Consider the following 23,734-nt stretch of genomic DNA (forward strand, 5'->3'; position numbering starts at 1 on the left):
TCTGTCCCCACCCTGCACATCTGGGCTGCGTGTGCTGGTAAATGCCTGTGTAATTGGTCTGTTCTGTAGCCGGGGCTCAGGGGCAGTGGGTGACTGGGAGAGTATGGATGCGGGATCCAAGTGAGATCAAAACTTAGTGCATTTTGGGCACGGAGCGATAGTGCGGCGTTTGTCCTGCACGCGGCCGACTTGGGTTCGATCCCCAGCATCCCATATATCTCGTATGGTCCCCTGAGCACCGTCGGGAGTAATTCCTGAGTGCAAAGCCAAGAGTGACCCCTGTGCATCGTCAGGTGTGACCCAAAAATAAAAAAACACCCAAAACTTAGTGTGTTTTGTCGTTATTAGTGTTTTGGGGGGCACACCTGTATACCATCAGGGCTTACTCCTGGTTCTGCGCTCAGGGGTCACTCCTGACGGGGCTCAGGGGACCGTGTGGCGCGCTGGGGATCGAACCCGGGGCAGCCATGTGCCAGGCAAATGCCTTACCCTCTGTACTACTGCTCCAGCCCCCTGTTGTTTTGAATGATTTTGTTGCTTTTTTTTCTGTCTGAGTTCTGGCCACACTTGGGTGGTGCTCAGGGCTTTCTCTTGGCAGCGCTCAGGGGTCAGTCTGCAGTGCTTGGGAGATCTGGGATCAGGAATCAACCTGGGTTGGCTGAGCGCAAGGCCAGGTGACTTACACACGGCACTTTACTGGCTCTGCACTCTGCACTCAGGCATCATTCCTGGTGGCGCTTGGGACACCGTGTGGGATGCTGGGGATCAAATCTGAGTTGGCGACACCAAGGCAAGTGCCTTGCCCGCGGTGCTCTCACTCTAGCCCCTGTCTATATTTTTAAAATTTGGCGGGATGACTAAATTTCTCCCCTTTAGAAAAAAAATTACTGTGAGCCATAGAGTAACAGGATCTACGTCTGAAATCAAAGGTCACAAAACGGAGTTCCGTGTGTCCGAGCGCCTTTCTGCGGTCGGCGGAGGGTTGGGGAGAAGGTCCCGCAAGCCCTTTCCCACCTGGTTTGGAGGAGCCTCGGAGTATCGGCCACTCTGTCTGCTTAGAGGAAGCAGACCGTCGTCATTCTGTGTCCCTGCACACAGGAGATGCAAATCCAGCACATCTGGTCTGGCTGGGGAGAGCCAGCCGGGAGGCAAGCGTGTGGCCGGGGGGTCCCCCCGGGGTCTCACTAGGAGGCCTTTGCTCTGTTGCAGCTGTAGGGGCAGCATGGTGAGGAGGCCCCTGGGTGTGGTGGTTTGTGCTCCAGGCTCTGGCACCGGCCGTCTTTGTTCCCACATCCCTGCTGTACCACCAGCTCTGGTGCTTTGGGGCCGCTGTTCCCGGGACAGGTAGCAGATCTCGGGTTGTTCAAAGAGGACGATAGAGGGCCGGAGTGATAGTACAGTGAGTGGGGCATTTGCCCTGCACACTGCCGACCCAGGTTCGATCCCCGGCATCCCATATGGTCTCCTGAATGCAACGCCAGGAGTAATTCTTCAGTGCAGAGCCAGGAGTAACATTGCCAGGTGTGACCCCCCCAAAAAAAAAAACCAAACAGGGCGATGGTGAGATGATGTAGAAAGACCAGAGCGTGTACTGGGCTCTTCTTTATCTGAGTACTGCCCCTCTCGGACCCCTTGGACCTGTCAGAGCTGGCGCTGGGGGGCATCACTGGTGGATCTTGAAGTTACCTGAGCCTGAAAAAAGCCTAGACTCTGGTGCAGCTGTGAGTGAGAGATGGTGAGCTGGCAGTGACTGTCCCCCACATGTGGTCCCCCTTCCAGGATGATGAGTGGGGTCCCCGGTCGTCTGACTCATGGCGCGTCCTCTTTCTTAGCCGGGCAGTGGGAAGGGCTCAGCCTCACTGGCCTCATGGGGGCCCAGGAAACAGAGGCCACTGGGCACTCTTGGGCAGGACTCCCGCGTCTCTGGGCCAAGCCCGGGGCTCTGTGAGGGCCTAGTGGAGGCAGCTGGCCGGATGCCACAGAGGAAGGGGCGTGCCTGGACCCCTGTGGCAGAGCTGCAGAGCACGTAGGTCTAGGTGAGGAGCTGGACCGTAAGCCTGAAGGCTGGGAGGCAGCGCAGGGGAGGGGGTGACCTGAGGGTTGTACCCCTCCTGTGGCTCTTGCTCTCCTGTGCAAGGAGGCCAGACTCTGGACCTTCCCGACCGACCTGGGCAAGGCGAAGCGAGATCACCCCTCCTGGGGAGAGACTGTTCAGTTCCTGGGCAGAGTGGGGCACCGTGAGCTGGGTGGTGTGCTCTGCCTTTCCCTTGCCCCACGAGACCCCTGTGTGTTGAGTGGACCCTCACCCGCCTCTGAGCTGGACAAAATTCTGCCTGGAGTGGGGGCAACGCTGCCCCGTGACCGCTCAGTACCTGGCTATTCCCGGCACCCTACGGCCCGTGCTCCCCATGGCCACCCCCCATGGCCACCCTCCCCTCTCACACTATGGCAAGCCCTCAGAGGGGCTTCCCATACCCCACCTGTCACTGACCACCCGCGTCGCCTCAGTTGCTGGGGGCCACTTCCCTTTGTGGCTGGCACTCAGATGTGCTTCCCTGCAGCCGTGCCCTCTGCCTCCCCACCTCCCCCCGGCCCAGAGCATCTGGAATTCCACATCCGAGGAGAGCCCCTGCTTGGGAAATCCCTGGGGGTGAGTGGACGGGGCAGGTGGAGGCATAGGCTGCAGGGGGTCGCAGGTGGGGGGGGGGTGCGGCATGCCTGGGGGCCAGGAGATTTGGCACCTACCCTGCGCTGGGCGTACCGGTGGGCACCTCCTGTTCCAGTGGGGCAGGGAGCCCTTTGCTCTGCGGAGAGTGCCCTTGGTGGGGCTGTGCCATCCAGGCCCGTGCAGACAGGCCCCCCGGTGAATGTGAGGGGCCTTGGGGAGATGACCCTGGACTCCCTAGTGTCGGAGGAGCTGGGGTCCCACGGCAGGGACTGGGAGGGAGGGGCCCCCTGAGGGTTCCCCATCTCCCTTCTCCCCCAGACTCCTGCTTGGCTCACCCCCACCCTTCCCAGCTGAGCAGAGCTGGTGGCCAGGCTTGGTCACATCTCCGCGTTTGGTGGCAGAGGGTGCCGTGCAGGGAAGCCGTGAATGCCAGGAATCTGCGTGCCAGCCCCCGTGGCAGGGCAGGGGCTGACCATGCCAGCTCCCCGGCACTTGGATAGCAGATGTGTCCGCCCGGGGATCGGCAGCCCAGGAAAGTTCCAAGTGGGAGGAGGAGGGGGACCTGGTGGTGCAGAGAGGGCGGGGCCCGGCTGCCAGGCTCGAGCGGGTGTGGGGTATGGGGCTGCTGGCCTCGTCTTCTTTGCTGTTTTCCACGAGTTCCCAGGCACAGTTGCTGCTCTTGAAAGAGGCCGGGCCACGGGGAGGGAGGTGGGGTCCCTTCCCGCCAGAGGGCTGGATGGAAGGGGGCCCCACCCCGGGGGTTCCCAGATGACTGGCCAAAGGCTCTCGGAGCGAGCCAGGGGCCAGGAGGCAGGCGTGGTCCTCCCCGGCGGGCCTCCCGGCCGTGTGGAAGTGTGGAAGGCCCTGGCGGCCCCCCAGGGCCCAGAGCCGAACCCCCAAGCCCTGGCCTGCCCCACACCCTTCCTTCCCCACACTTCGGGGCTGGCCTTTGCAGGTCTGGAAGCTGCCCAAGAGCCTATCTTTGAAGCCCAGCAAAGGTTAGGAAGAGGAAGACAGAAATGTCCTCTGGGCCGGGGGAGTGGGAGAGAGGAATTCCATGTATGCTCCCTGGGAGGCGGGAGGCGGCCAGCTGGTGGGGGCGGCCAGCGTGCTCACCCCCCCTTCCCCCCAGGCTCTGCTCCCCACTTTGGGCTGCCTGGGCCCTGGGTGAGCTGCAGGCCGGGCGTGGGGGTGCGGTGGCCCTTGTTTACTGTGTTGCTCCCAGTCTGGGCTCCCGGGGAAGGGCCAGGCCCCTTAGCGCCCCACAGGATGTGAGACCTCGTAATTGTCTTCAATTACAGACGGGCCCAGCCTGGGCTCCGGCCTGGCCCCAGCTTCCGACAGGAACCAGAGTGCAGGCCACTTCCACTGGGGGGGTGGGGACGCGGGGCTGGAGGTTACCCCCCCCCCGCGCCCCGCCGTGGCCTCTGGTGCCACGTCCAGATGTGCTGGGCCGGGCTGGGCCCCGCTGAGCCCTGCCGCCTCTGCCCGGCAGGATGAGACTTCTGTGAGCAGCGAGGATTTTGATATGAACGACTCCACATGGATGTCAGCTGACCCGCACCTGGCCTCCAGCCTGAGCCCCAGCCAGGACGAGAGGATGAGGAGCCCCCAGAACCTCCACAGCCAGGAGGACGGTGAGTGGCCGCGAGTGGCTGGCGGGCGGGGCGGGGCCCGGAACCTGCGCCTCCGGGGGGCCTCCAGGGTGCCGAGACTTTCTGCATGGCATGGCCCGCTGCCATGGGCCCAGGCCCCCCCAAGAAGCAGCAACTCCAGGGCATTGGGGAAGAGCTCATCAGACCTGGTGGTGTGTGCCCTGGGGCCGTGGGGGACAGGCTGGGTCCGGGACAGGTCTCAAAGTCGCCTCCACGGAGGCTGAGGGAAGGGACAAGTGTGCTGGACCCGGGCCCTTCGGTGAGGAAAGGCCGGGTCTCTGGCTCCCTGTGAGGCGCCAAGCCAGGGCCCACATTGTCCCGCGTGGACCCCCAGGCCGTGACCTGGCTGGGGAGCTGTGTGGACCGTCCCCTCGCCTCTGCCCCCTCCCCTCTCCCACATCCCGGGGGCTGCCTTCTTGTGGGGTGGGATGGGGCGGGGGAGCGTGGGGGGCTCCGGGCCCCGCCCCCAGGTGAAGCAGTGGGCGTGGGCCACCCCGGCCTGGCTCCCGTTTCCGGGATGGGATCGATGGATGGCGAGTGAAGCGCCGGCGAACTGGGGTGTAGCGTGGCCATTAGGAGGGGTCGAAGGTCGGGGCCTGGAATGCTGAGAGGGAGGCGCAGGGTTAAAAAGGGGTGTAATGTTAACTCCGCTGCGGGTTAGCCTTAAAGAGCAAATAGGGGGTAGGAGCCTCGAAGTGCGGGTCAAAGTTCGTCTCCATGGCGGAATCGTCCTCCTGGCCGCCTCCCTCCTGCCTGAATCCGGCTTTGTCTGGGAGGTGGACCGCCTGCCCGGAGGGAGGCAGCTGGGACCGCCGGGCCAGGGGCTGGGGAGTCCAGGGGTTGGTCCCGTGAGGGCTGCGGGCGCGGCTGCTGGGGGGGTTGGGGTGAAGAAAGGGCTTTTTGTGCCTTGACGCCAGAGTAAGGCCAGCACGACCCCCCTCGTGTGCAGCGCCCCTTCCCCCACGCGGCCACAGCTGGGGGCAGGGCTCTGGGGCCCGGGAAGTGTCCAGTGGCTGTCCAGCCCCCCCTTCTTCGAAACGGATCGGGGGTCACACCCGCTCCGCCGGACCTGCGCCTGTGGGTCTGTCTTCCTGAGAAGGATCCAGAGTGCTTGGAGACCGGACGGGCCCACATACCTCCCCCTCCCGCTCCCCAAAGTCATGAGCTCCTCACGCCCTGGCCCTGGCCCTGGCCCGGAGACTTCCTGTGGGGCTGGGGGCGGGGGCGGGGCAGGATGAGGGGCAGAGGGAAGTGCTGGGGGGAGCAGTGGGGGGCGACAGGGCTCCCTCAGCCTCGTGGCCACTGTACCCGGCGGCTGGCGGGGGGGGGGGTGGGGGGGTGGGGGGGGAGGAGGCCGAGAGATTGGGTGGACGTGGGGGGCTGGGCTGAGCGTGACGCAGGCAGGGAGGCTGTCTGTCGGGGCAGGAGGCAGGATGGTGGTGGCCACGAGGCTGTCAGCTCAGCCACTGACCCCGAGGCCCGAGTGCACAGCTGACCCAGGGGTGGGGGGGGGGGCGTCGAGAAGGTCCAGCTGGCTGGGGCCTGGTGTCTGCTTCCCTGCCGGGGCCTAGAGCCATTAGTGTCTCTCTCAGGCCTGGGCAGAGCAGCGGGTGCCCCATGGGCTTCAGGTCGGGCCCAAGTCCCAGCCCTGCCCCAGCTGCCCTCCCCGAAGGCGCGGCCAGCGCGGCCTCCACTCCGCTCCCGTCCACCGGTCAGAGAGTAGACGGGGCGGGGCTTTCCTCGGCTCTGCACCCCACTTCCACCTTCCAGGGCCCCCCCTCCCTGACCGTCAGGCGGCCTTCTCTGGAGGCCTCCTCATCCCGCCAACTCTGGGGGTCCGGCTCAGAGTTGGGTGTCTGTGCCTGGGGGTGGGGGTGGGGAGCAGGCCTGCTGGGCGCTGCGGCCCTGGTGAGAAGGGCACAAACGTGTTGTGGTTGAGAGCTGAGCCTGAAACCCCCCTTCCAGAGGGGGTTGCAGGCCCGGCCCACCCGTCTCGGGGGGGCTAGTTGGACCCTTTGTTTCTGGGGACCCCCCCAGTCTGGGCCAGGAAGCAGGTTTAGGGACTGGAGAAGCCATTTGCCTTGCACTCAAGGGGCTTGGCTTGATCCCCAGCACCGTATGTGCTCCCCAGAGCCCCTCTAGGAGTGATCCCTGAGCACAGAGCGAGGAGTCCTCTCTGAGCCCTCCAGCCTGGCCCAGAATGGGAGTTCCCACGGCCTGCCCAGGCTGTCTCGCTCCTGCCGCACAGCTGGGAGCACTTGGGCGGGGGGTGGGGCGGGGCGGGGGAAGGGGCAGCTTACACGGTCCACAGCAGGTGGTGGGCTGGGAGTCGGGGGCCTTCCTCTTCGGCTTCCATGTGTTTTGTCCTGGGGCCACAACCCGCGCACTCTCGGGGTTTGCTCCTGGCAGGGCTGGATTGCATATGGCGCCAGGGATCGCGTGGCACTCACCAGCCCCCGCCCACTTCTCAGCAAAGAGGTGCTGGGAGCAGGTCGTGTTCTCAGCAGGCCGGTCTCCTGCTCCCCAAGCCAACCGTGCACTCCTGGCGGGGAGCCCCCTCCCACATCTCCCCGGCAGTGGGCCCAGGACTCTGGGCTCTTCCTCTTTCCTCTCTGGTGGACGGGCCACCAGGGGGGCTCCCCTAGGAGTGGGCTACGGAAGCTGAGGCGACTCCCCATTGCCAGCGTCTTGGGACCCAAGGGACGGCCCTGGTGCTGCGCCGCCCCTAAGCTGAGGCACTGGGCGTTGTTGAGTCCAGGCAGCGCCCCGGGGTCATCCTTGGGGCCTGGACGAACCCTCAGCCCAGGTGCGGCCTTCAGGAGGGGGTGGTGAGGGAAGGCCCGGGAGAAGGCTGTGTGTGGAGAATCAGCTGGGGACACTGTGGTTAGGGTGAATTTGCCAGAATCACCACCCCCCTCCCCAGCCCACATACCCTGTGCACAGCAGGGGTCAGGGTGGGGAGTGAAGGGGGTGCCGGCACGGGCGTGGGCATCTGAGCCTGCAGGCCGCATCAGCGCTGGCTCCACGGCCAGGCTGGGGACCCAGCCACCCACTGCCAGCAGGACGGGGCCAGGCCAGGGTCCCTGCTGCGGTCAGCAGGACGGGACTAGATCACGGTTCCCATCACAGCAGGACCAGGCCGGGGTCCCCACCACTGTCAGCTGGATGGGGCCTGGCCAGGGTCCCCCAGTGGTCAGCACGATCGGGCCAGGCTGGGGTTCCCGCCACGACCAGTGGGCCCAGACTAGGCCGGGATCCGCTCCTTCCTGTTCCCCTGAATGTGCCTTGCGGGGCCCCTTGCTCTGCCCCTTCCTGAGCGGAAAATGTGAGGCCTGGCCTCCCAAAGGGATGCCTCGGGGGTGGGGAGCGGACATTACTCACCTCCCGGCAGACAGGAAGCCAGCACCAGCGGACAGCCGCAGCCGAGGGTCCTGCTTCCGTCCTCCTGCAGGCTTGGGGGGAGGGTCCCGGGCAGGGGCTGTGGCGCCTCAGCATGTCGAGAGGCTGCTGTTGGACTCGTGTCCCAGCCCGCGTCCTAGGACCTGGGCTGAGCACCCCCTGCCCGTCCCCCAAGGGCTGGTCTCTTCCCCCAGGCTGGACAGCTGGACACGGACGTCAAGGACCAGGCTGCTCCCCTGCTCTCTAGCGGGGCTCGCTCCTGCGTTCGGCCCACCCCTGGTGCTGCCTTCCCGCAGGGGTGGAGGGAGCCGGCACCCCCATACAGCCAGGATGGTGTGAGTTGGGGTGTGAACCCCGCAAGGCCGAGTGGCCAGAGGGGCCCAAGAGAGATGATGAAGACACGGTGGCGGGTGGGGCTCAGAGTGGCGAGGAGAAGCCCTCAGTCCTTCTGGGGAGGCTGCTGGCGTCTTGGACCGAGGGACGGCCCCGAGGCTGTGCTGCCCCCAAGCTGAGGCATTGGGCATCCCTCTGAGTCCATCCCTGTGCTTCGACTCACCTCTGCCCCCCCAGGGCCATCTGGCCCCAGCCTCCCTGCTCCTCACAGCACTGACCCCCCCCCAGGGCTGCAGAGCCTCTTCAGACACCAGATGGGTAGCTGGAGCGATAGCACAGTGGGCAGGGTGTTTGCCTTGCATGCGGCTGACCCGGGTTCGATCCCCGGCATCCCATATGGTCCCCGAAGCACCGCCAGGAGTAATTCCTGAGTGCAGAGCCAGGAGCAACCTCTGAGCATCACTAAGTGTGGCCCAAGTGAAAAAAAAAAAAAAGACGCCAGATGGTCCCTCAAACCCAGAGCCAGGAGCTCAGCCCTGAGCACTGCCCCGTGTGAGCCCCCTCCCCAAACAAACAAGGTAGGGGAGCCAAGGAATGAGCAGCAGGACTGCCAGTGTTGGGGGCCCCTTTCTCTGGGTGTCATCTGTCCTAGGAAAGGAGGCACAGGCTCATGCAGGGGGGGCTGAGTGGGAAGCTGAGACCCCCGCTGCAGAGGAGGGGTGGGGGAGAAATGGGTGTGGGGTAGAGGCAACTGATGGCCATGTTCCTCCCTGGGCTCTTCCCTGCGCCTCCTGAGCAGGTGACAGGGTGGTGGCTGAGGGTCCCAGCCCCAGGTGCATCAGAGGCCTTGGGAGGGGCCGTGCGGGGTGGCAGCCCGACACTCCCTGGGATCCTAGGCTCATCAGGAGCGACGGTCGGAGTCTGGCCAGGCCATTGGCTGGAGGATGAGAGGCTGACCTTCCTCCCGACGTGCCCTGGACACCTGGTCCAGCAGAGCCAGGCCTCCTGCCTCGGGTGACCGCGGGCCAGCGTTCACCTTTCTGGGCCTTCTGAGCCCTGGTACTGGGCAGTGGGAGTGCAGGTCCGCCACCCCCCGCCCCCACTGGCCTGGCTGGGGCACAGCCTTCTGTCCTGGGGCACAGCCTTGTGTCCGGTGAACACAAGTCAGTGCCCTGAGTGGTGGGGTGGCCAGGGCCGGCCGGACTGGACACACCTCAGGCTGAGGGGCTACAGGGGAGTTAGCAGTGGCTTCTCCCGAACAAGGGAGGGGTTCTCGGTTCTCCTCGCCACTTTGACCCCCGGGTGTGGCCTGTGTCCAGTCTCTCTCAGTCCCCTCTGGCCACGCAGCCCAGCTGGCCCTCCAGCACGCACCCCACTGCCCTTTGCCAAAGTTCTACGTGTCACCTCCAGCCCCTGCTGCCCCCGCCCCCCCCCCCCCGGGGCTGCTGCTGAGAGCTGGGGGGGAGGGGTCTGGGATCCCAGGGAGCGTTGGGCTGCCACCCCGCACGGCCCCTCCCAAGGCCTCTGATGTACTGTGCTGGCGAGTGGGTCAGCCTCCCAGCGACCCATGGCTCGACCTGTCCCTGGTCCGTCACCCGGACGGAAAGTTGCAGCCCCTTCCCAGTGGCTCCCTGGTCAGATCTGAGGGTTTCCCCCCGGCTCCCCCTGAGCCTGTCCATCCCTGAACTCTGGGTCTGGGCCGCATTCGCGACCACACGTCACCTCCCCTCCTCCGCGGGCTCTGTGCTCCTGAGGGTAGGAGGCGTGGGTACCCCGGCCCCCTATGCCTCTTCTCAGGAGTGGGTCTTGGCTGGGAGCCCCCCTCCGGCAGCCTGCAGTGGCAGGAGATGGTCAGTCATCAGCCAGGCCACAGGTCGCACGGAGAGGGTCCAGGAGCCAGGGGCCGCCAGAGCCCCCGTGGGGGAAGTCACCTGCAAAGGTCACCCCGCCCCCACCCCTGCAGAGTCCCTCCCTACTGTGCTCCAGTGGTGGCCCATGGTGGTGGGGACATCCGAGGCACGGGCACCCCCAGCCTTTCCAGGGGCGGCGTGGCCAGGAAGCAGGAAGTGAGCAGGGCCACAGTTGGTCTCAACAGCTCTGACCTAAGGACGGGCGTGTGCCGGGCCCAGGCTGGCTTCCGGGGAGGCTGGCTCGGGGCCTGGCAGGCGCTGCCATGATTCACGTCCACACGGACACCGGACGCCCGGGGCGGGCTGTTTGCTCTCAGAGCACGTGACTCGGGAGTCAGGGGCCAGGGCGGGCTTCTCCCCCCGCCCCCACCACCCCGGGTCTCCGCCTGGAGCTGGTGTTGACTTTCCATCGCCTGGAGAGTTGTGGGCGCTGGGCAGGGGTGCAGCAGCTGGGGAGCCCCGGGCAGCCTCCTGGATGGACACACGTGGATGGAATGCGTTTGGGGGCAGGGGCTGCGGGGGGGGGGGAGGGAAGAGGGGGTCGTTATCCCATAGTTCTGGTAAGCAAAGGGAGACCTAGGAAAGGAGGAGCCCAGGACGGAGCGGGGGTCGGGGGGGCTCTGGCTGGACACCTGAGGCATCATGGACTGGTGATGGCCCGTCCCAGCCCGGCTGGGGTCCTCCGCCACGGGGGCCAGCACCCCGGGGCTCCTGCCATGTGCCGGGCTGCGGGAGAGTCAGCGCCGGCTGCGCCTCGTGGGACGCGACGCTGCTTTGGATCATATCGGCTAAATAAAATAGACCGTCTCGGCCCCTCCCACCTGTTTCTCTTCACGCTTCTGACTCTGGCAGCCGGGAAAGGGACATTCCCGCCTGGGACCTCAGTCCTGTTGCTTTTGGCCGCTGCTGCTCTATGTCTGAGGGCTGGAGGGGGGCTGTGGGGGGGGCCCTGCCTAAGGAATGAGGCACAGAAGGTGGGGCAGGAGGGCTGGTGCCGTGGAATCCAGGTCCTGGATCTGCCAGGCTGATGGCCTGGGGAGGCAGGGGTGGAGTTCAGGGGCCGGAAAGAGAGCACAGTGGGCAGAGCCCCGATCTTGCAAGCGACCGACCTGGGTTTGATCCCCCAGCACCCCATGTGTTTCCCCAAGCCTACCAGGAGTGGTCTGTGAGCAGAGCGAGCCTTGACACCGCTGGGTGTGGCCCTCACCCCCCCAAAAAAAGTCTGGAGTTGTGCCCGGGGTGGGGGAGTTCTCAGAAGAGCAGCCAAATCCCGAAGGCCAGACAGGGCAGATGGCAGGGTGCCCCCCACCCAGGCCCGTGGGGTTCCACCCCTCGGTGCCCCCAGATTGACCCCGGGGTCCTCCCCCTTCCTTCCGGGAGGAAGAGCAGGGTGGCCCGCCAGGAGCCCGGCGCTCCAGGGAGCTATGCATCGTGTAAACAGAGCCGGCCACTGGCCTTTGTCAGAGCGGGCGGGGGCCTGCTGGCAAGGTGCACGCCTGTGTCCCCCCAGAGCAGAGCAGACCCACAGGGTGGGGTTGGGGTGGAGGCTGGCCCTTCAGAGACCCCCGCCCCCCACATAAACCCAGCGGGGAGGGAGGCCAGCCCCCGCGGTTGCGTCCCTTGACTTGGCCCTTGGCTGGCATGACCCCAAGTCTGGCCCATGGTCCTGGGGTCCTGGGCCACTCCCGGGGTTGGTGCGGGTTACCCACCAGGCGAGGGTGCCGCTGGCCAGCGCCCAGAGTCCTGCTCGCACAGAGCAGGGCCTGTGTGGGCCGCAGGGCGCTGGCGCCCACATAAGGGCATTGTTTGCTGAGGTAAAAGGGGTTTTTGTCTCCATCTGGAGACGGGACAGAGGGAGGAACAATTTCCCCCATTCATGGCCAGTTCCCCCATTTGAATAGCAGAGCGTTGCCCGCGTCAGGGCCCACGGGCACGGGCACGGGCACGGCCTTCCCTGCCCGCAGGGTTCCGGCACAGGTGCTCCCGGGCAGGAGTCGCCCCAGTGTGAGGCTGGCTTCCCCCAGGGGCCCTTGTGCCCACGTGGTCATGGGCTGAGGGCCTTGGGGTCCCGGGGGCGGGCGTTGCTCGGGTGTGGGGCAAATGCCTGTCCACAGCACCCCTTGGCTGGAGCCTGGGGCCCGCGTGGGGCCAGCTGTGCGCCCTCCCCAGCCATAAAGGGCCAGAGGCCTCGAGGCAGGAGCAAGGGACAACTCCCTGGCTGCAGATAAGGAAGCAGAGGAGGCGGCAGTGCCCAAGGTCGCCCTGTGGGGCTCCTCCTGCAGGGGCCTCTGTGTCTCCCCACAACCCTGCACCATTTGGAGGGGTGCGGGGGAGGCCTCAGGAGGGGAACGGGAGCCAGCCTGAGCTCTCTATCCCCTCTTTGGGGGTGGCGGAGTGTGTGTGTGTGTGTGTGGGGGTCCCATTGCACCGAAGGCGCTGCCCAGGCCTGGCACTGGGGTGAACCAGAACAGTGGGGTCCCACCTGGGGGTCACAGTGAGGAGGAGGGAGCCTGGCTTGCGCTTCACCTCTGCCGCCCAGGGCTCTGGGGAGAGGACCCTGGATCAGCCAGGGACCAAACTGCACCCAGAACACCGCCCGTCTGGGTTCATACTGGCAATAAGGAAACGATCAGTGTGCGGCTGGGCGTAGCTCGGCAGTCAGGGGCGTGTGCTCCACTGTCCGCCCCCAGAGCCAGCCTGGCCATCTTTGGGCTCCCGGAGCACAGCCAGGAGCACCACTGGCCTGGCCCGGGTCCCACCTGGGTGCTCCTGGGTAGCTGACTAATCCTGGCCCCGCCCCCTGCTGAGCACTGCTTAGGAAGGTCCCCCCCCACCCCCCAAAAGGGAAGGGAAAGTAGGGCCTTTCTTGGCTTCGGGCATGGCTGGACTGGGAGTTTGTCCCTGCTGGCCCCTGTGGGCCGCCCACAAGTTCTGGGATGCAGGGGCGGGGGGGACACATCTTTCCTGTCATACCAGCAAAGGCCCCAACTTGTCTGACCTGGTCACTCTGGGGGCTTCTGCTCATTGGCCAGGCCTGGGTCTGACGTGATGTCCACTTGAAAGCCATGCCATGACCACCCCCACCCCTCGCCCCCAGTTAGGCAGAGGGCTGTGTGGGGTGGTGGTTAGCTCTGCAGGGCAAGGGAGCTGCAGGTTCATCATTCTGGCCACCCCCCCCCCCCCCCGTGATGTTGGGTGGGGCCTTGCTCAGGGTGCCTGTTCCTGTTTGCTTGTGTCTCCCCCTCCCCGCCAACTCCCCAGGCTACACCCAGGGAAAACTTTCTGGCCACTGGGGATGGAACTCAGTGTCACACAGGCGAGGTTTGTGCTGTCACTGAGCTCTCTCTCCCGGGCTCCCTGCTTGAGGTCTGGGGTTGTGGGGAGAGGGGGAAGAGTTTTCTTGTGGTGAAAGCTAGCTGTTAGCATTCCTGAATGTGGACTTGGCCTGCATACGCCTGCCGGAGGTGTGGCGTGGTCGACTCCATGGCCCACTGCACAGTTTGCATCTCCCTGAGCTGGATCTGGCCCTTTGTTTTGGTTTTGTTTTGCTACCATACCTGGCGATGCTCAGGACTTACACTCAGCTCTGCATTCAGGGATCACTCTCCCTTGGGCTCAGGATGGGATGCTGGGGATCGAACCCAGATCAGCCACGTGCAAGGCAAGCATCCTACCTGCTGTACCATAACTCCAGCCTGAGTCTGACCTTGAGACAGACAGGTCATCTCCTGCCATCTTTACCCTCCCCACCCCAGAAGCCCAGCTGGTTTTCTGGCTTTCTGCATCTGCCTGTCCTAGAAATTGCGCCCAAGTGGATTTTTTCATTCGTCTAGTTGGGTTTGATGTATTCCACCTGACAGAATAGTTTCCAAGAGCATCCAGGCCATAGCGTGAGTCTGAATTTCATTTCTCCCCCTCTTTTTCATTGCTGAGTAATATTCCCTATATGAACAGGGAACATTTGGTCTATTTAGCTTTTAAAAAACAACAAACCCTCCCTTAGAGGGTATTAGCCTATTTTTTTTCTAGCTTTTTTGGGTCACACCCAGTGATACTCCTGGCTCTGCTCTCAGGAATTACTGCTGGTGGTGCTTGGCGAACCATATGGGATGCTGGGGATTGAACCTGGGTCGGCTGTGTGCAAGGCACCCTGCTGTCCTATCACTCCGGTATTTTAACATGGGGATATTCAGACTGGTGCAGATCTTCAGTTTCTTCTGAAAATACTGATTGCATGGCCCAGGAGGGCCAGGCTTCTGGTGTCCCAGGGGGCACTGTCGTCCAAGACGGGAGCCAGTGCCCAGATCCCTGGTGGAGCAGCTTGGGTCCAGCTGCTGCTGATCTGGGCGGTGCTCAGGAGTGCCCACCTGTGTACCCTCAGCAGTCCTGGAACCTCCAGCATACCGGTGTCTGGAGGTACAGGCCACGAGGCTCCCTCCCCCACACACCCACCCACCCCAGAGAGACTTGGTGAGGGAAAGTAGGTGGTCAGGGTATCGCCTGGGGTCCTAGCACAGTGCCAGTGGTGTGGCCAGTGTGGCGTGGTATCATGGACTCATCCAGCGGCGCCTCCTTCCAGGCAAGAAAAGGCTTAAGCACTTTGTGGCCCTGGGGAGAGGGGGTCTGGTCAGGGGAAAGCCCTGGTGCCTGGGGTTGAGCTGCCCAGCAGAGTGTGTGTCTGGGGGTGTATCCTTGTCCTGCAGCTCATGCCCTCTCTACCCCGCCCCCCAGGCCCCTGGACCTGAGCCAGGCTGGGTAGGGGGTTGTGCCAAGGTCCGCCCAGCCCCTGAAGGCAGTGCTGAGCCCCTCCTGGCCAGTTCACTGGAATTTCCCATCTGAATCCACACTGCAGCCAGCGGGCCTGACCAGGGACACCAGGCAGAGGCCCTGAGATAGATCTGAGGTGCAACGGGGAGCTTGGGCCCCGGGCTTGTAGAGGTCATGGGATCAAGACCACAGTGTGGCAGGAGTTTGGACTCTGATGCACTAGGCAGAGAACAGGAAGGTTCCAGAAGGAGTGTGGACTGGATAAGGGTGTGACTGCCCAGCAGGGAGCAGCCCTTGGGGGGAGGAAATGGGAGTGGTTTGGCCAGCTGGAGGCCCTTTCCCCAAGTTCCCTGGGGTGCGTTGGTAATGGCCCCACCTCCCGGGGCGCCCGTGGGTGCTCAGTCCAGAGGCGGCGGGTAACTGACTCCTTCCTCCCTATAGGCGCGCTGGAGGCAGCAGGAGTGCAGGCCTAGGAGGGGGCCAGGGGATGGACAGGGTGTCCAGAAGCAGCAGGGGAGCAGGGGTTGTAGGCTGAGCAAGGGGGTGGGGAGCCATTTGTGGGGCGGCTTTGAGCTGAGACTGGGGCTCCCTTCCCCGCGGAGGAAGAGGAGGGGCAGCCGGGCCCTTCGGGACGGGACGGCAACCGAGCGGAGGGCTGTCGCGCGGGACGGGGCCTTTCCCCACCCCCCTGGGCCCTGGGCCCCGGCTGTTTGATGGGCAGCCCGGCTCCGCCCCCGGGCCGGCAGGAGGCCGGTGATTGGCTGGGGCCGAGAGCGCTCGGTCGCCATGGGGACGCGCTGGCGGCGCGCGTGCCCTGCGCCCCGGCACCGGGACTAAGTCTTCCTAATCTGCGGGGAGGGCGGGGGCGGGGTCCTGCGAGCCCCTGGCCTGGGGAGGGGGGCAGGGGGCAGGGGGCAGGCCGCTGCCGCCCCTCCCCCACCCGCTCCAGGTGCAGAGACCGGGGGTGGGGGCGGCCGTCCCCACCCCTCCCCTCCCCGCGAAGCCGAGTGGGGACTCGAGCGCAGGTGTCCGGCCCCGTTAGTCGGGTCCTTCCGGGTTCCCGGGGCGATGCTCCGCACTGGGCAGCAGGGGGCGCGCTCGGCCGTGCCGGGCATCGCAGGGCACCACGGCGGCCGGAGCCCCCAGCCCCGCAGGCCTGGGGGGCCGTGCACAGCGCGTGGACGGGGACACGGGGACACCGCATCCGTGCCCAGGATCCCGGGACGGGGCCAGGGCCTGCCGGGGGTCCCAGCGGAGGCGCGGGGGGGGGGGGCTCCGGGGCTCTTGGAGGGGGTCGGGGCTCACCCCCAGGCCTCTGCCCGCAGACGACTCGTCCTCGGAGAGCGGCAGCGGCAATGGGTCCTCCACCCTGAACCCCTCGGCGTCCAGCAGCACGCAGGGCGACCCCGCCTTCCCCGAGATGAACGGCAACGGCACCGTGGCCCCCATGGACTTCACGGCGGCCGCCGAGGACCAGCCCATCAACCTGTGCGACAAGCTCCCGCCGTCGGCGCTCGGCACCCCCTCCTACCCCTCGGACGGCTGCGCCGACGGGCTGCGGAGCCGCGTCAAGTACGGGGTGAAGACCACCCCCGAGGTAGGGAACAGCCTGCTCCTGCTTCCCTCAGGTTCCCATCTGTAAAGTGGATTTGCTGGAGGTCGGGGGAGGGGGCGTGCGCCTGCTCCCGCACCCGGGTGTTCTGCCCTGAGACTGGAGGCTTGTCCAGCTGCTCCTGTGTTGGTCCCCGCCAGCCCAGGCTGCAGGTGGGTGCCAGAAGCCAGGAGCCCGGGTCCCACCAACAGTTTGTCACCCGGACTCTTTCTGGTCTCTCTTGACCTCAAGAAAGCAGTCACTTGGCTGAGGGACAGGGATTGGGGACTGTGAGGTGCCTGGGGGCCCCCAGGCCTGTCCAGGCTGAAGGCAGCACCCATCAGGGGTGAGCCCAGGGCCAAGCCCCCAGACCACATTTGGGGTCCGAGCAGCAGCTCTTTGCTCCCTGAGGCCGACTCTGCTAGAGGCCCACTGTCCCAAGACCAAGACACTCCCTGTCCCCTGTCCTGTGGGGTGCTGGCCGGCCCGGGTCTCTCCCCCTTTCTGCACCTGCATTGTTTCCGGGTTTACCTGGTTTCTTGGGTGAGGGGTGGTGGTAGACAGAAGACCCCTCCCACCTCCTGCTCCCCACCCCTGGAGCTTCTGGGACGCTTTCATTTTATTTTACTTTGGCTCTGGAGCACACCCCGTGGTGCTCAGGGCTTACTCCTGGCTCAGGAATCTCCCGGCGGTGCTGGGGCTTGAACCAGGTCGGCCGTATGCCAGGCAGGCGCCTTCCACACTGTAGTATGTCTCAGCTCCTGGAATGCACATTTGTCTTGTGGGCCCTCCGCCTCGGCTGGCTCCCCCCATGCCGCTCCCCACCCCCCCAAGCCCATCTGTTCTCACCAGGCTGCTCTGGGGACAGCTCAGTTGTCAGCTTGGGCTTCAGCCCCGAGGGGGCGGGGATCACAGTCAGGGCCGGTTGCCAACACAAGTCGCAGAGGCTGGCTGGGGGGCACGGGGTGGGGTGCATCTCTCGGCACCCGCCTCTCCTTGCGTCAGGCGGGGCGTCCGGGGCTGCGCTGGCACCTGTGGGCTGGGGTGTGGTCATTTGCTCAGGGTCTTGCGACTGGTGTGCGGCCCATCCCAGCCCCCGAGCTCCCCGGGACCCATGGGGGGGGCCCCCTAATGACCCTCTTTTCCCTCCTTCAGTCCCCCCCCTATAGTTCGGGGAGCTACGATTCCATCAAGACGGAGGTCAGTGGCTGCCCAGAGGACCTGACCGTGGGCCGGGCTCCCCCTGCGGATGATGATGACGACGACCACGATGACCACGAGGACAATGACAAGATGAACGACTCAGAAGGCATGGATCCCGAGCGCCTCAAGGCCTTCAACGTGAGCGCCTGCGGGGGCCCGGGAGTGGGGGGAGGGGGGCGGCGGGGGGCAGGGCGCCGTGGCGAGCAGCCCGTCCCAGCGGCCACCGTCTCCCACAGATGTTTGTGCGGCTCTTCGTGGACGAGAACCTGGACCGCATGGTGCCCATCTCCAAGCAGCCCAAGGAGAAGATCCAGGCCATCATCGAGTCCTGCAGCCGGCAGTTCCCGGAGTTCCAGGAGCGCGCCCGCAAGCGCATCCGCACGTACCTCAAGTCCTGCCGGCGCATGAAGAAGAACGGCATGGAAATGGTGAGCCCCCAGCCCCGCTGCGCCCTGGGCTGCCTGGACACCCCACCCGGCTAGTGACTGCACAGTGCGGTCCCTGGCCCACGGAGGCCAGCTTTCTTTTTGCTTGGGGGACCACTCCTGGTGGTGCTTGGGTCTGCTTCTGGCTCTCAGCTTGGGGCTTACTTCCCGTGGGCCCTGCAGTGCCAGGAATCAGACCCGGGACTCCCACATACAAAGCTTGTGCTCCAGCCTGTCGAGCTGTTCCCCTGAGAGTCCTGTCCTGCCCTGTCCCCCTGAGCGGGTGTGGGGGGTGATAACGTAAATTCACGTAGGGATTGTGGAAGAATCTGCCAATATTGAAAGGGCTGAGCTGGAGCGATCCATGTACAGTGGGCAGAGCACTTGCCCTGCATGTTGGAGTTGGAGGCGACATGTGGTTCCTGCAGCCCTGCGGGGAGTGGTCCCCGAGTACGGGGCCGGGAGTAATAAGCCCTGAGCACCGCTGGGCGTGCCCCCAGCACAAAAGCACTACAAGGTCTCTGAGCTGGGAACGACTCCAGACTCTGACAAAGCCCGCTGGGTTAAGAACCCCCGCCGGGCTGTTTCAGGCAGTGTGTGCCCTGGCTGCGTTTCTCTGGGAAGGGTTGAAGAAGTCCCTTGGCACGGAGGAGGCCGGGCCCGGGAGGTGGAACGGGGGTGCCAGAGCCAGAACCCCAGGCCAGCACAGCCCCAACCGTGGCTCTCCCCCTCCACTGCAGACCAGACCCACGCCTCCCCACCTGACCTCGGCCATGGCAGAGAACATCCTGGCGGCTGCCTGCGAGAGCGAGACGCGGAAAGCGGCCAAAAGGATGCGCCTGGAGATCTACCAGTCCTCACAGGTGGGCCCCGCGCACTGGGGCACCGTCGGGCACCCGCCTGCTCTATCCTTGGTGCTGGGGCCACCACAGGGGGATCGGGGTCTGGGTGAGAGGGACCCCACAGCCCCAGAACACCGAGTACCCGTGTTCCTGCAGGGGCACGGAGAGGTGGGCGGGGCACCTTTGCCAGGGAGCAACTGGATGTCCCGTACCTCTAGGCGACAGGACCCCAGGAACGGGGCGGGGCCGTGGGGGTGGACTGGACTGGGTTGGGGTGGGCTTCCAGCGCCTTCTCCCGCCGCTGCAGGACGAGCCCATAGCCCTGGACAAGCAGCACGCCCGGGACTCGGCGGCTGTCACCCACTCCACCTACTCACTGCCAGCCTCCGCCTATTCCCAGGACCCCGTGTATGCCAATGGCGGCCTCAACTACAGCTACCGCGGCTACGGGGCCCTGGGCAGCAATCTGCAGCCCTCCGCCTCCCTCCAAACCGGAAATCACAGTAACGGTGAGTGGGAGCCCTCTGGGCAGGGAGGGGCAGGGTGGCCGCTCCCGAGACACTCACAGGGAAGGGTCCTTCGGCGAGGAGGCTCGGTTCCAGCAGAAAGCCTGGGCCCGGAGAACTAGTGCAGCAGGGAAGGCCTTGCACACACCTGGCTGGGGCTTGATCCCCCGCGCCCCATCTGGCCCCCTAAGCACCACCTGGCGTGACCTCTGAGCACACTGGGTGTGGTCCCACACCACCCCGCCCCCACACAGACACATCAAGCAGAAGGCCGGCTGTATGCTGGGCGCCCTTCTCACGTCCAGCAGGGGCTTGTCCCTCCCTTCAGGCCTCACAGCTGGCCTTGTGTGGGAGGTGAAGGTTCTTTCACTGAGGTGTGGGGTCTCAGCCCTTGCCACCCAACACACACACACACACCCAGAGCACTCCCCAATCCCCCTGGCACCAGCCCTGCATGGATCCTCCACTTCCACCTGGGCTCACCCTCTCACTCCCGCCTAACGCCTCATCCCCTGGGCAGCTCCCCGAGTGCCAGCCGCTCACTCTCGCCCTGCTCAGTGGGACCCTCCTGATTGCAGGTGTTTAAGGCAGGGAGACCAGAGCCACTGGGGAACTGAAGGGTCCTCTGTCCACACCCCTCACCTGGGGGGTCACTGCCCTGCCTGTGCCAGTCGAAAGCTCACCCCCACACCCAGACCTTCCTTGGTGGGGGCTGGGGCGACGGCTGGCGTGGCCCATATCTCCCTGAGGCCGCCGGTCATGGAGACAGACTGCGTAGCCCTGTACACCCTCGCCCGTTTGGCCTGCTCACAGAGTGGGCAGCTGTTGAGGCTGTGGGGACCCTCAGACGGGCTTCCTTTTGGCAGATGTCAGACTTGCACAGTGCCCACCGTGCACCTCCTTGGTGCCAAGATGCTCGCGCCATCCCCATCACTAGCAGCAGGAAACTGCCCTGCTGGGGAGCAGCCTGTTCTCCACACAAACACGGTTCCCTGCCTGGCCCCTGGCCCACTTTCTGATCCTGGGCTGAGGGATCCCTCTGAGCCCGGGTTCCCAGATTAGAAAACCACCAGGGGCCAGAGGGGCACCACAGCGGGTAAGGCGTTTGCCCTGCGTGTGGTGGACCCAGGTTCAATCCCTGGCCCCCCACATAAACCCCTCAAGGCCGATCACGAGTGATCCTGAGTACAGAGCCAAGAGTAAGCCCTGGACACCACCAGGCGTGGCCCCCAAACCTAACCAAACAATAGGAAATAGCCAGCGTCCCCTTGGGAATCTTCTGCTTTCCCAAAAAGAAAGCAAAGCGGGACCCCAAAGGTACCCCAGGCTCCCCTGCCACCCTGAATGTCCCAGCGCCTCCATCCCACCCACGGTGTGTCCCCCAACCTTGGAAACAGCCCTGAGCCTGAAGCCACATCTCGAACCCCTTGCCCCCCCGCAGGTGGGCTGTGGGGGGTGGGGAACAGCATAGCTGAACTTGCCCGCCTCGCACTGGGGTCGCTGGGCTCTGCTCATGTTGGGGTGTCGTTTCACTGCCCAGAGTCCATCCCCCAGAGGCTGGAGCCGGGCTGACCCCCCACCCTGCCCCTGCTCACGCCTCCCCTCGCCTCTCCCCAGGGCCCACGGACCTCAGCATGAAAGGCGGGGCCTCCACCACGTCCACCACTCCCACGCCCACACCCTCCGGCAACAGCACCAGCAGGACCATGCCCAGCGCCCAGCTCAGCCCCACGGAGATCAGCGCGGTGCGGCAGCTCATCGCTGGCTACCGAGAGTCGGCTGCCTTCCTGCTGCGCTCCGCAGACGAACTGGAGAACCTCATTTTACAGCAGAACTGACCCCCCCACAACCGGCGCCTGGAGCGCACGACCCTCGGGAAGGAGGCTGTCCTGGCCCCGGCTCCCTGCCTCGCCAGTTGGTACATTCTGTTTTCTGAAAGAGGTGGGATCCACACGCTGTTTCTCGCCACACTCCAAGCACCTGAAACTTTGGGCACAAGGACACTTTTTTTTTTTTTTGAATCTCGCCACACGGGTGCTTCGATCCTGCTTGGAAGAGGTGGACGGGGCAGCTTTGGAAGGGCTGGAGTGCCCCCCGAGCAGCCGCCGGGGCCACAGCTCTCTGTAGAATCATCTTCGTGGACCCCGATGTTAGACTCCCACCCCCCGATAATTACCTTTCAAGTCTTAGGTGAGCAGAATCGCATATTTATTGAGAAAAACAAAGTGGACCCTTTCTTCCTCGCCCTTTAGTAATTTATTTTTCTGAAAATGGATTCTTTTGTGTTTGTACAGATTGCCAGTCTGTGTCTGTCTGATCAGAAGGATGTGTCCCTGTGACCTAACATTCCATATCACTACACTGGCGGGGCCTAGGGACCGGCGGGGCGGGCGGGGCAGGCACATGCCAGGCTGGCCGGCGCCCCTCCAAGTGCCCAGCCCCGCCCAGCAGCAGGACTCTTCCCACACCCACTGCAAAGCAGAGAAACAGAAATGGCTCCCCCACCCCCAGACGCCCCAGTCCCACGGTCAGCTGTATTCTACCTCACACTCCAGCGTGGGCTTTTTCCAGGATGTGCCCCGAACCTATCCTGGTGGCTGCCCGGGAGGTTCGAGGGGCCCTGACCCTCCCCAGCAGCCACCTGCGCCCCCCCCTGCCCCCAGCCCTCCCAGTGACTCCCCGGGACAGAGTGCGGGGAGCCCCCGTCCCAGGGAGCCGAGCTGCGTGCTCTGCCCGGGCCAGGCCCTCCACCACCCTTTGCGAGCCCCCCACTTCGGGCAGCCGCTGGATAGGAAGGAAGATGCGAGGCCTGGTGGACGGCAACTCCTGGCCCTGTGCTCGGCCGACAGGGCACGTCCAGAGGAGTGGAGAAGCCACTTGGGGTGCCCTCGGGCCAGGCCTTTCCCCCGAGGGACCAGTCCTGGAACAAACCCATCTCCCTGGAGTGTGAACGCGGCAGGCAGGAAGAAAGAGCTGGCTTGGTCCCCTCGGCCCCGACAGGCACTTCCTCTTGCTCAGTGCAATACCTACCAGTGCTGCTAAAACCAGGGACTCGCCCAGACCTCAGAGGCCCCCGGGGCCTCCCCATGGAACACTCCGTAGCCATGACGGCGGCGCCGCCGCTGCCCGCCCCTGCCCAGCGCAGGCAGAAGCCCTGTTGTTGCCTTTCCTCCCTCAGCGCAAGGAGGCCCCCGGGGAGCCAGGGCCACGTGGACCCCAGGCCAGCCACTGAGCGCCACTCAGCCCCCAGAGCAGGCACCCCCTGCCCCCCACCCCGCTCTCCTCTCTGCCACCCACAGGAGGGGCAGGGAGGGGGCCCTCGTGTGGCTACCCCACACTGCCTCGGACCCCCGACTGAGCTGGGGGCCCCAGAGCCAGAAAGGGCAAGGGAGGGGGGACGCGCGCCCGCCCGCCCTGTGCTTGCTTCCGAGCAGAGGCTGGGGGTGGCCTTCTCTTCTCTCCAGTGGCCTCTGACACCCCACCCAGCCACACCGCTTCTTGCCTTCCACCGGCCCCCACCCCGCAGGCCTCCCCCAGGCCAGGCCCCCCCCACCCCCCCACCCCTTCGCACAGCACAAACTCCAGCGCCCAAGGCCTCTTCCACGCCCCAGCCATGCTCTAGTCCAGCCCTCACCTGCTCAGCACCGATCCCGGATGTTTGAATTTGTGTAAATATTTATTTTTGTGTGTGAACAATACTACAAAGCGATCAGTAGATCTTTTGCAAAATGTTACCCCAGGCAATTTGTGAAAATCTTAAATGTTAAAAACTGGCAGAGACAATCGCCGCCTGAGACGTCTTGATCTCAATTGCTCAACATGTCATTTTTTTTTCCCTCCCGGAGGCTGGACCCACACCAGGCCCAAGCGGTTCACGTTTCTTAACAGACAGGAGTAAGGAAGACTGGGGAAGGGGCTCCCGCCGCCGCCAACACCCCACGAGGGATGGGATCTAAAAGATCAGTCTTGCGCTACCGTTTGAAGTCGCGTGTTTTTTTTTTTTTTAACCTGAGTTCAAGCTGTCCTAACAGGCCCCCCCCATCGGCACTGCGCTCAGCGTAGTGGCATCGGTGTGTTTCCAAGAGAAAGGAAAGGCAGAGTGCTGACGTTCTCTGGGGCTCCCAGCCGCCCCTCCGGGACAGCCGATTCTGCCACGCTGACACCCCCTCTTGCGGCGGGCTCCTTGCCTGCTACCCAATGCAGCTCTGTGAAGGGCAGAATCAGGAGCACGTTACTGTGTGGAAACAGGACCCCATTAGCTAGTTCAGTCAGGGAACATGTTCTGTTTTGCTTTGGTTTTGGAAGATGTAGCTTCGACCCTTCTCGCACCTCCTGACCCGGAGAGTAGCACCCACCATCTGGTTCTGCTGAACCTGGCTTCCCTCCCCTCCTCTCCTCCCCACCCCCCAGCCCAAGCCATCTCCTGGAGCTTCTA

General features: G+C 64.8%; 1 protein-coding gene across 2 annotated transcripts in view; it reads left to right on the forward strand.

Annotated features, from left to right (window-relative positions):
- The window catches only part of LOC130017136 (nucleolar protein 4-like), a 73,653-nt gene extending 51,779 nt beyond the window's left edge, over window positions 1-21,874 (forward strand). Inside the window, exons 4-10 of one of the 2 annotated variants that reach the window (XM_056107835.1) lie at window positions 4,164-4,305; window positions 16,058-16,329; window positions 17,479-17,664; window positions 17,763-17,954; window positions 18,692-18,814; window positions 19,101-19,302; window positions 20,917-21,874. In XM_056107835.1, coding sequence (XP_055963810.1) covers window positions 4,164-4,305; window positions 16,058-16,329; window positions 17,479-17,664; window positions 17,763-17,954; window positions 18,692-18,814; window positions 19,101-19,302; window positions 20,917-21,137 — 1,338 coding nt within the window. In that variant the 3' untranslated portion in view covers window positions 21,138-21,874. The remainder of the gene's footprint in view (window positions 1-4,163; window positions 4,306-16,057; window positions 16,330-17,478; window positions 17,665-17,762; window positions 17,955-18,691; window positions 18,815-19,100; window positions 19,303-20,916) is intronic. The other variant, XM_056107836.1, reaches the window with a different exon arrangement.
- The last annotated feature ends 1,860 nt before the right edge of the window (window positions 21,875-23,734 follow it).

This window comes from Sorex fumeus, unplaced genomic scaffold, assembly GCF_029834395.1.
Source record: "Sorex fumeus unplaced genomic scaffold, SorFum_2.1 ptg000178l, whole genome shotgun sequence".
NCBI lineage: Eukaryota > Metazoa > Chordata > Mammalia > Eulipotyphla > Soricidae > Sorex > Sorex fumeus.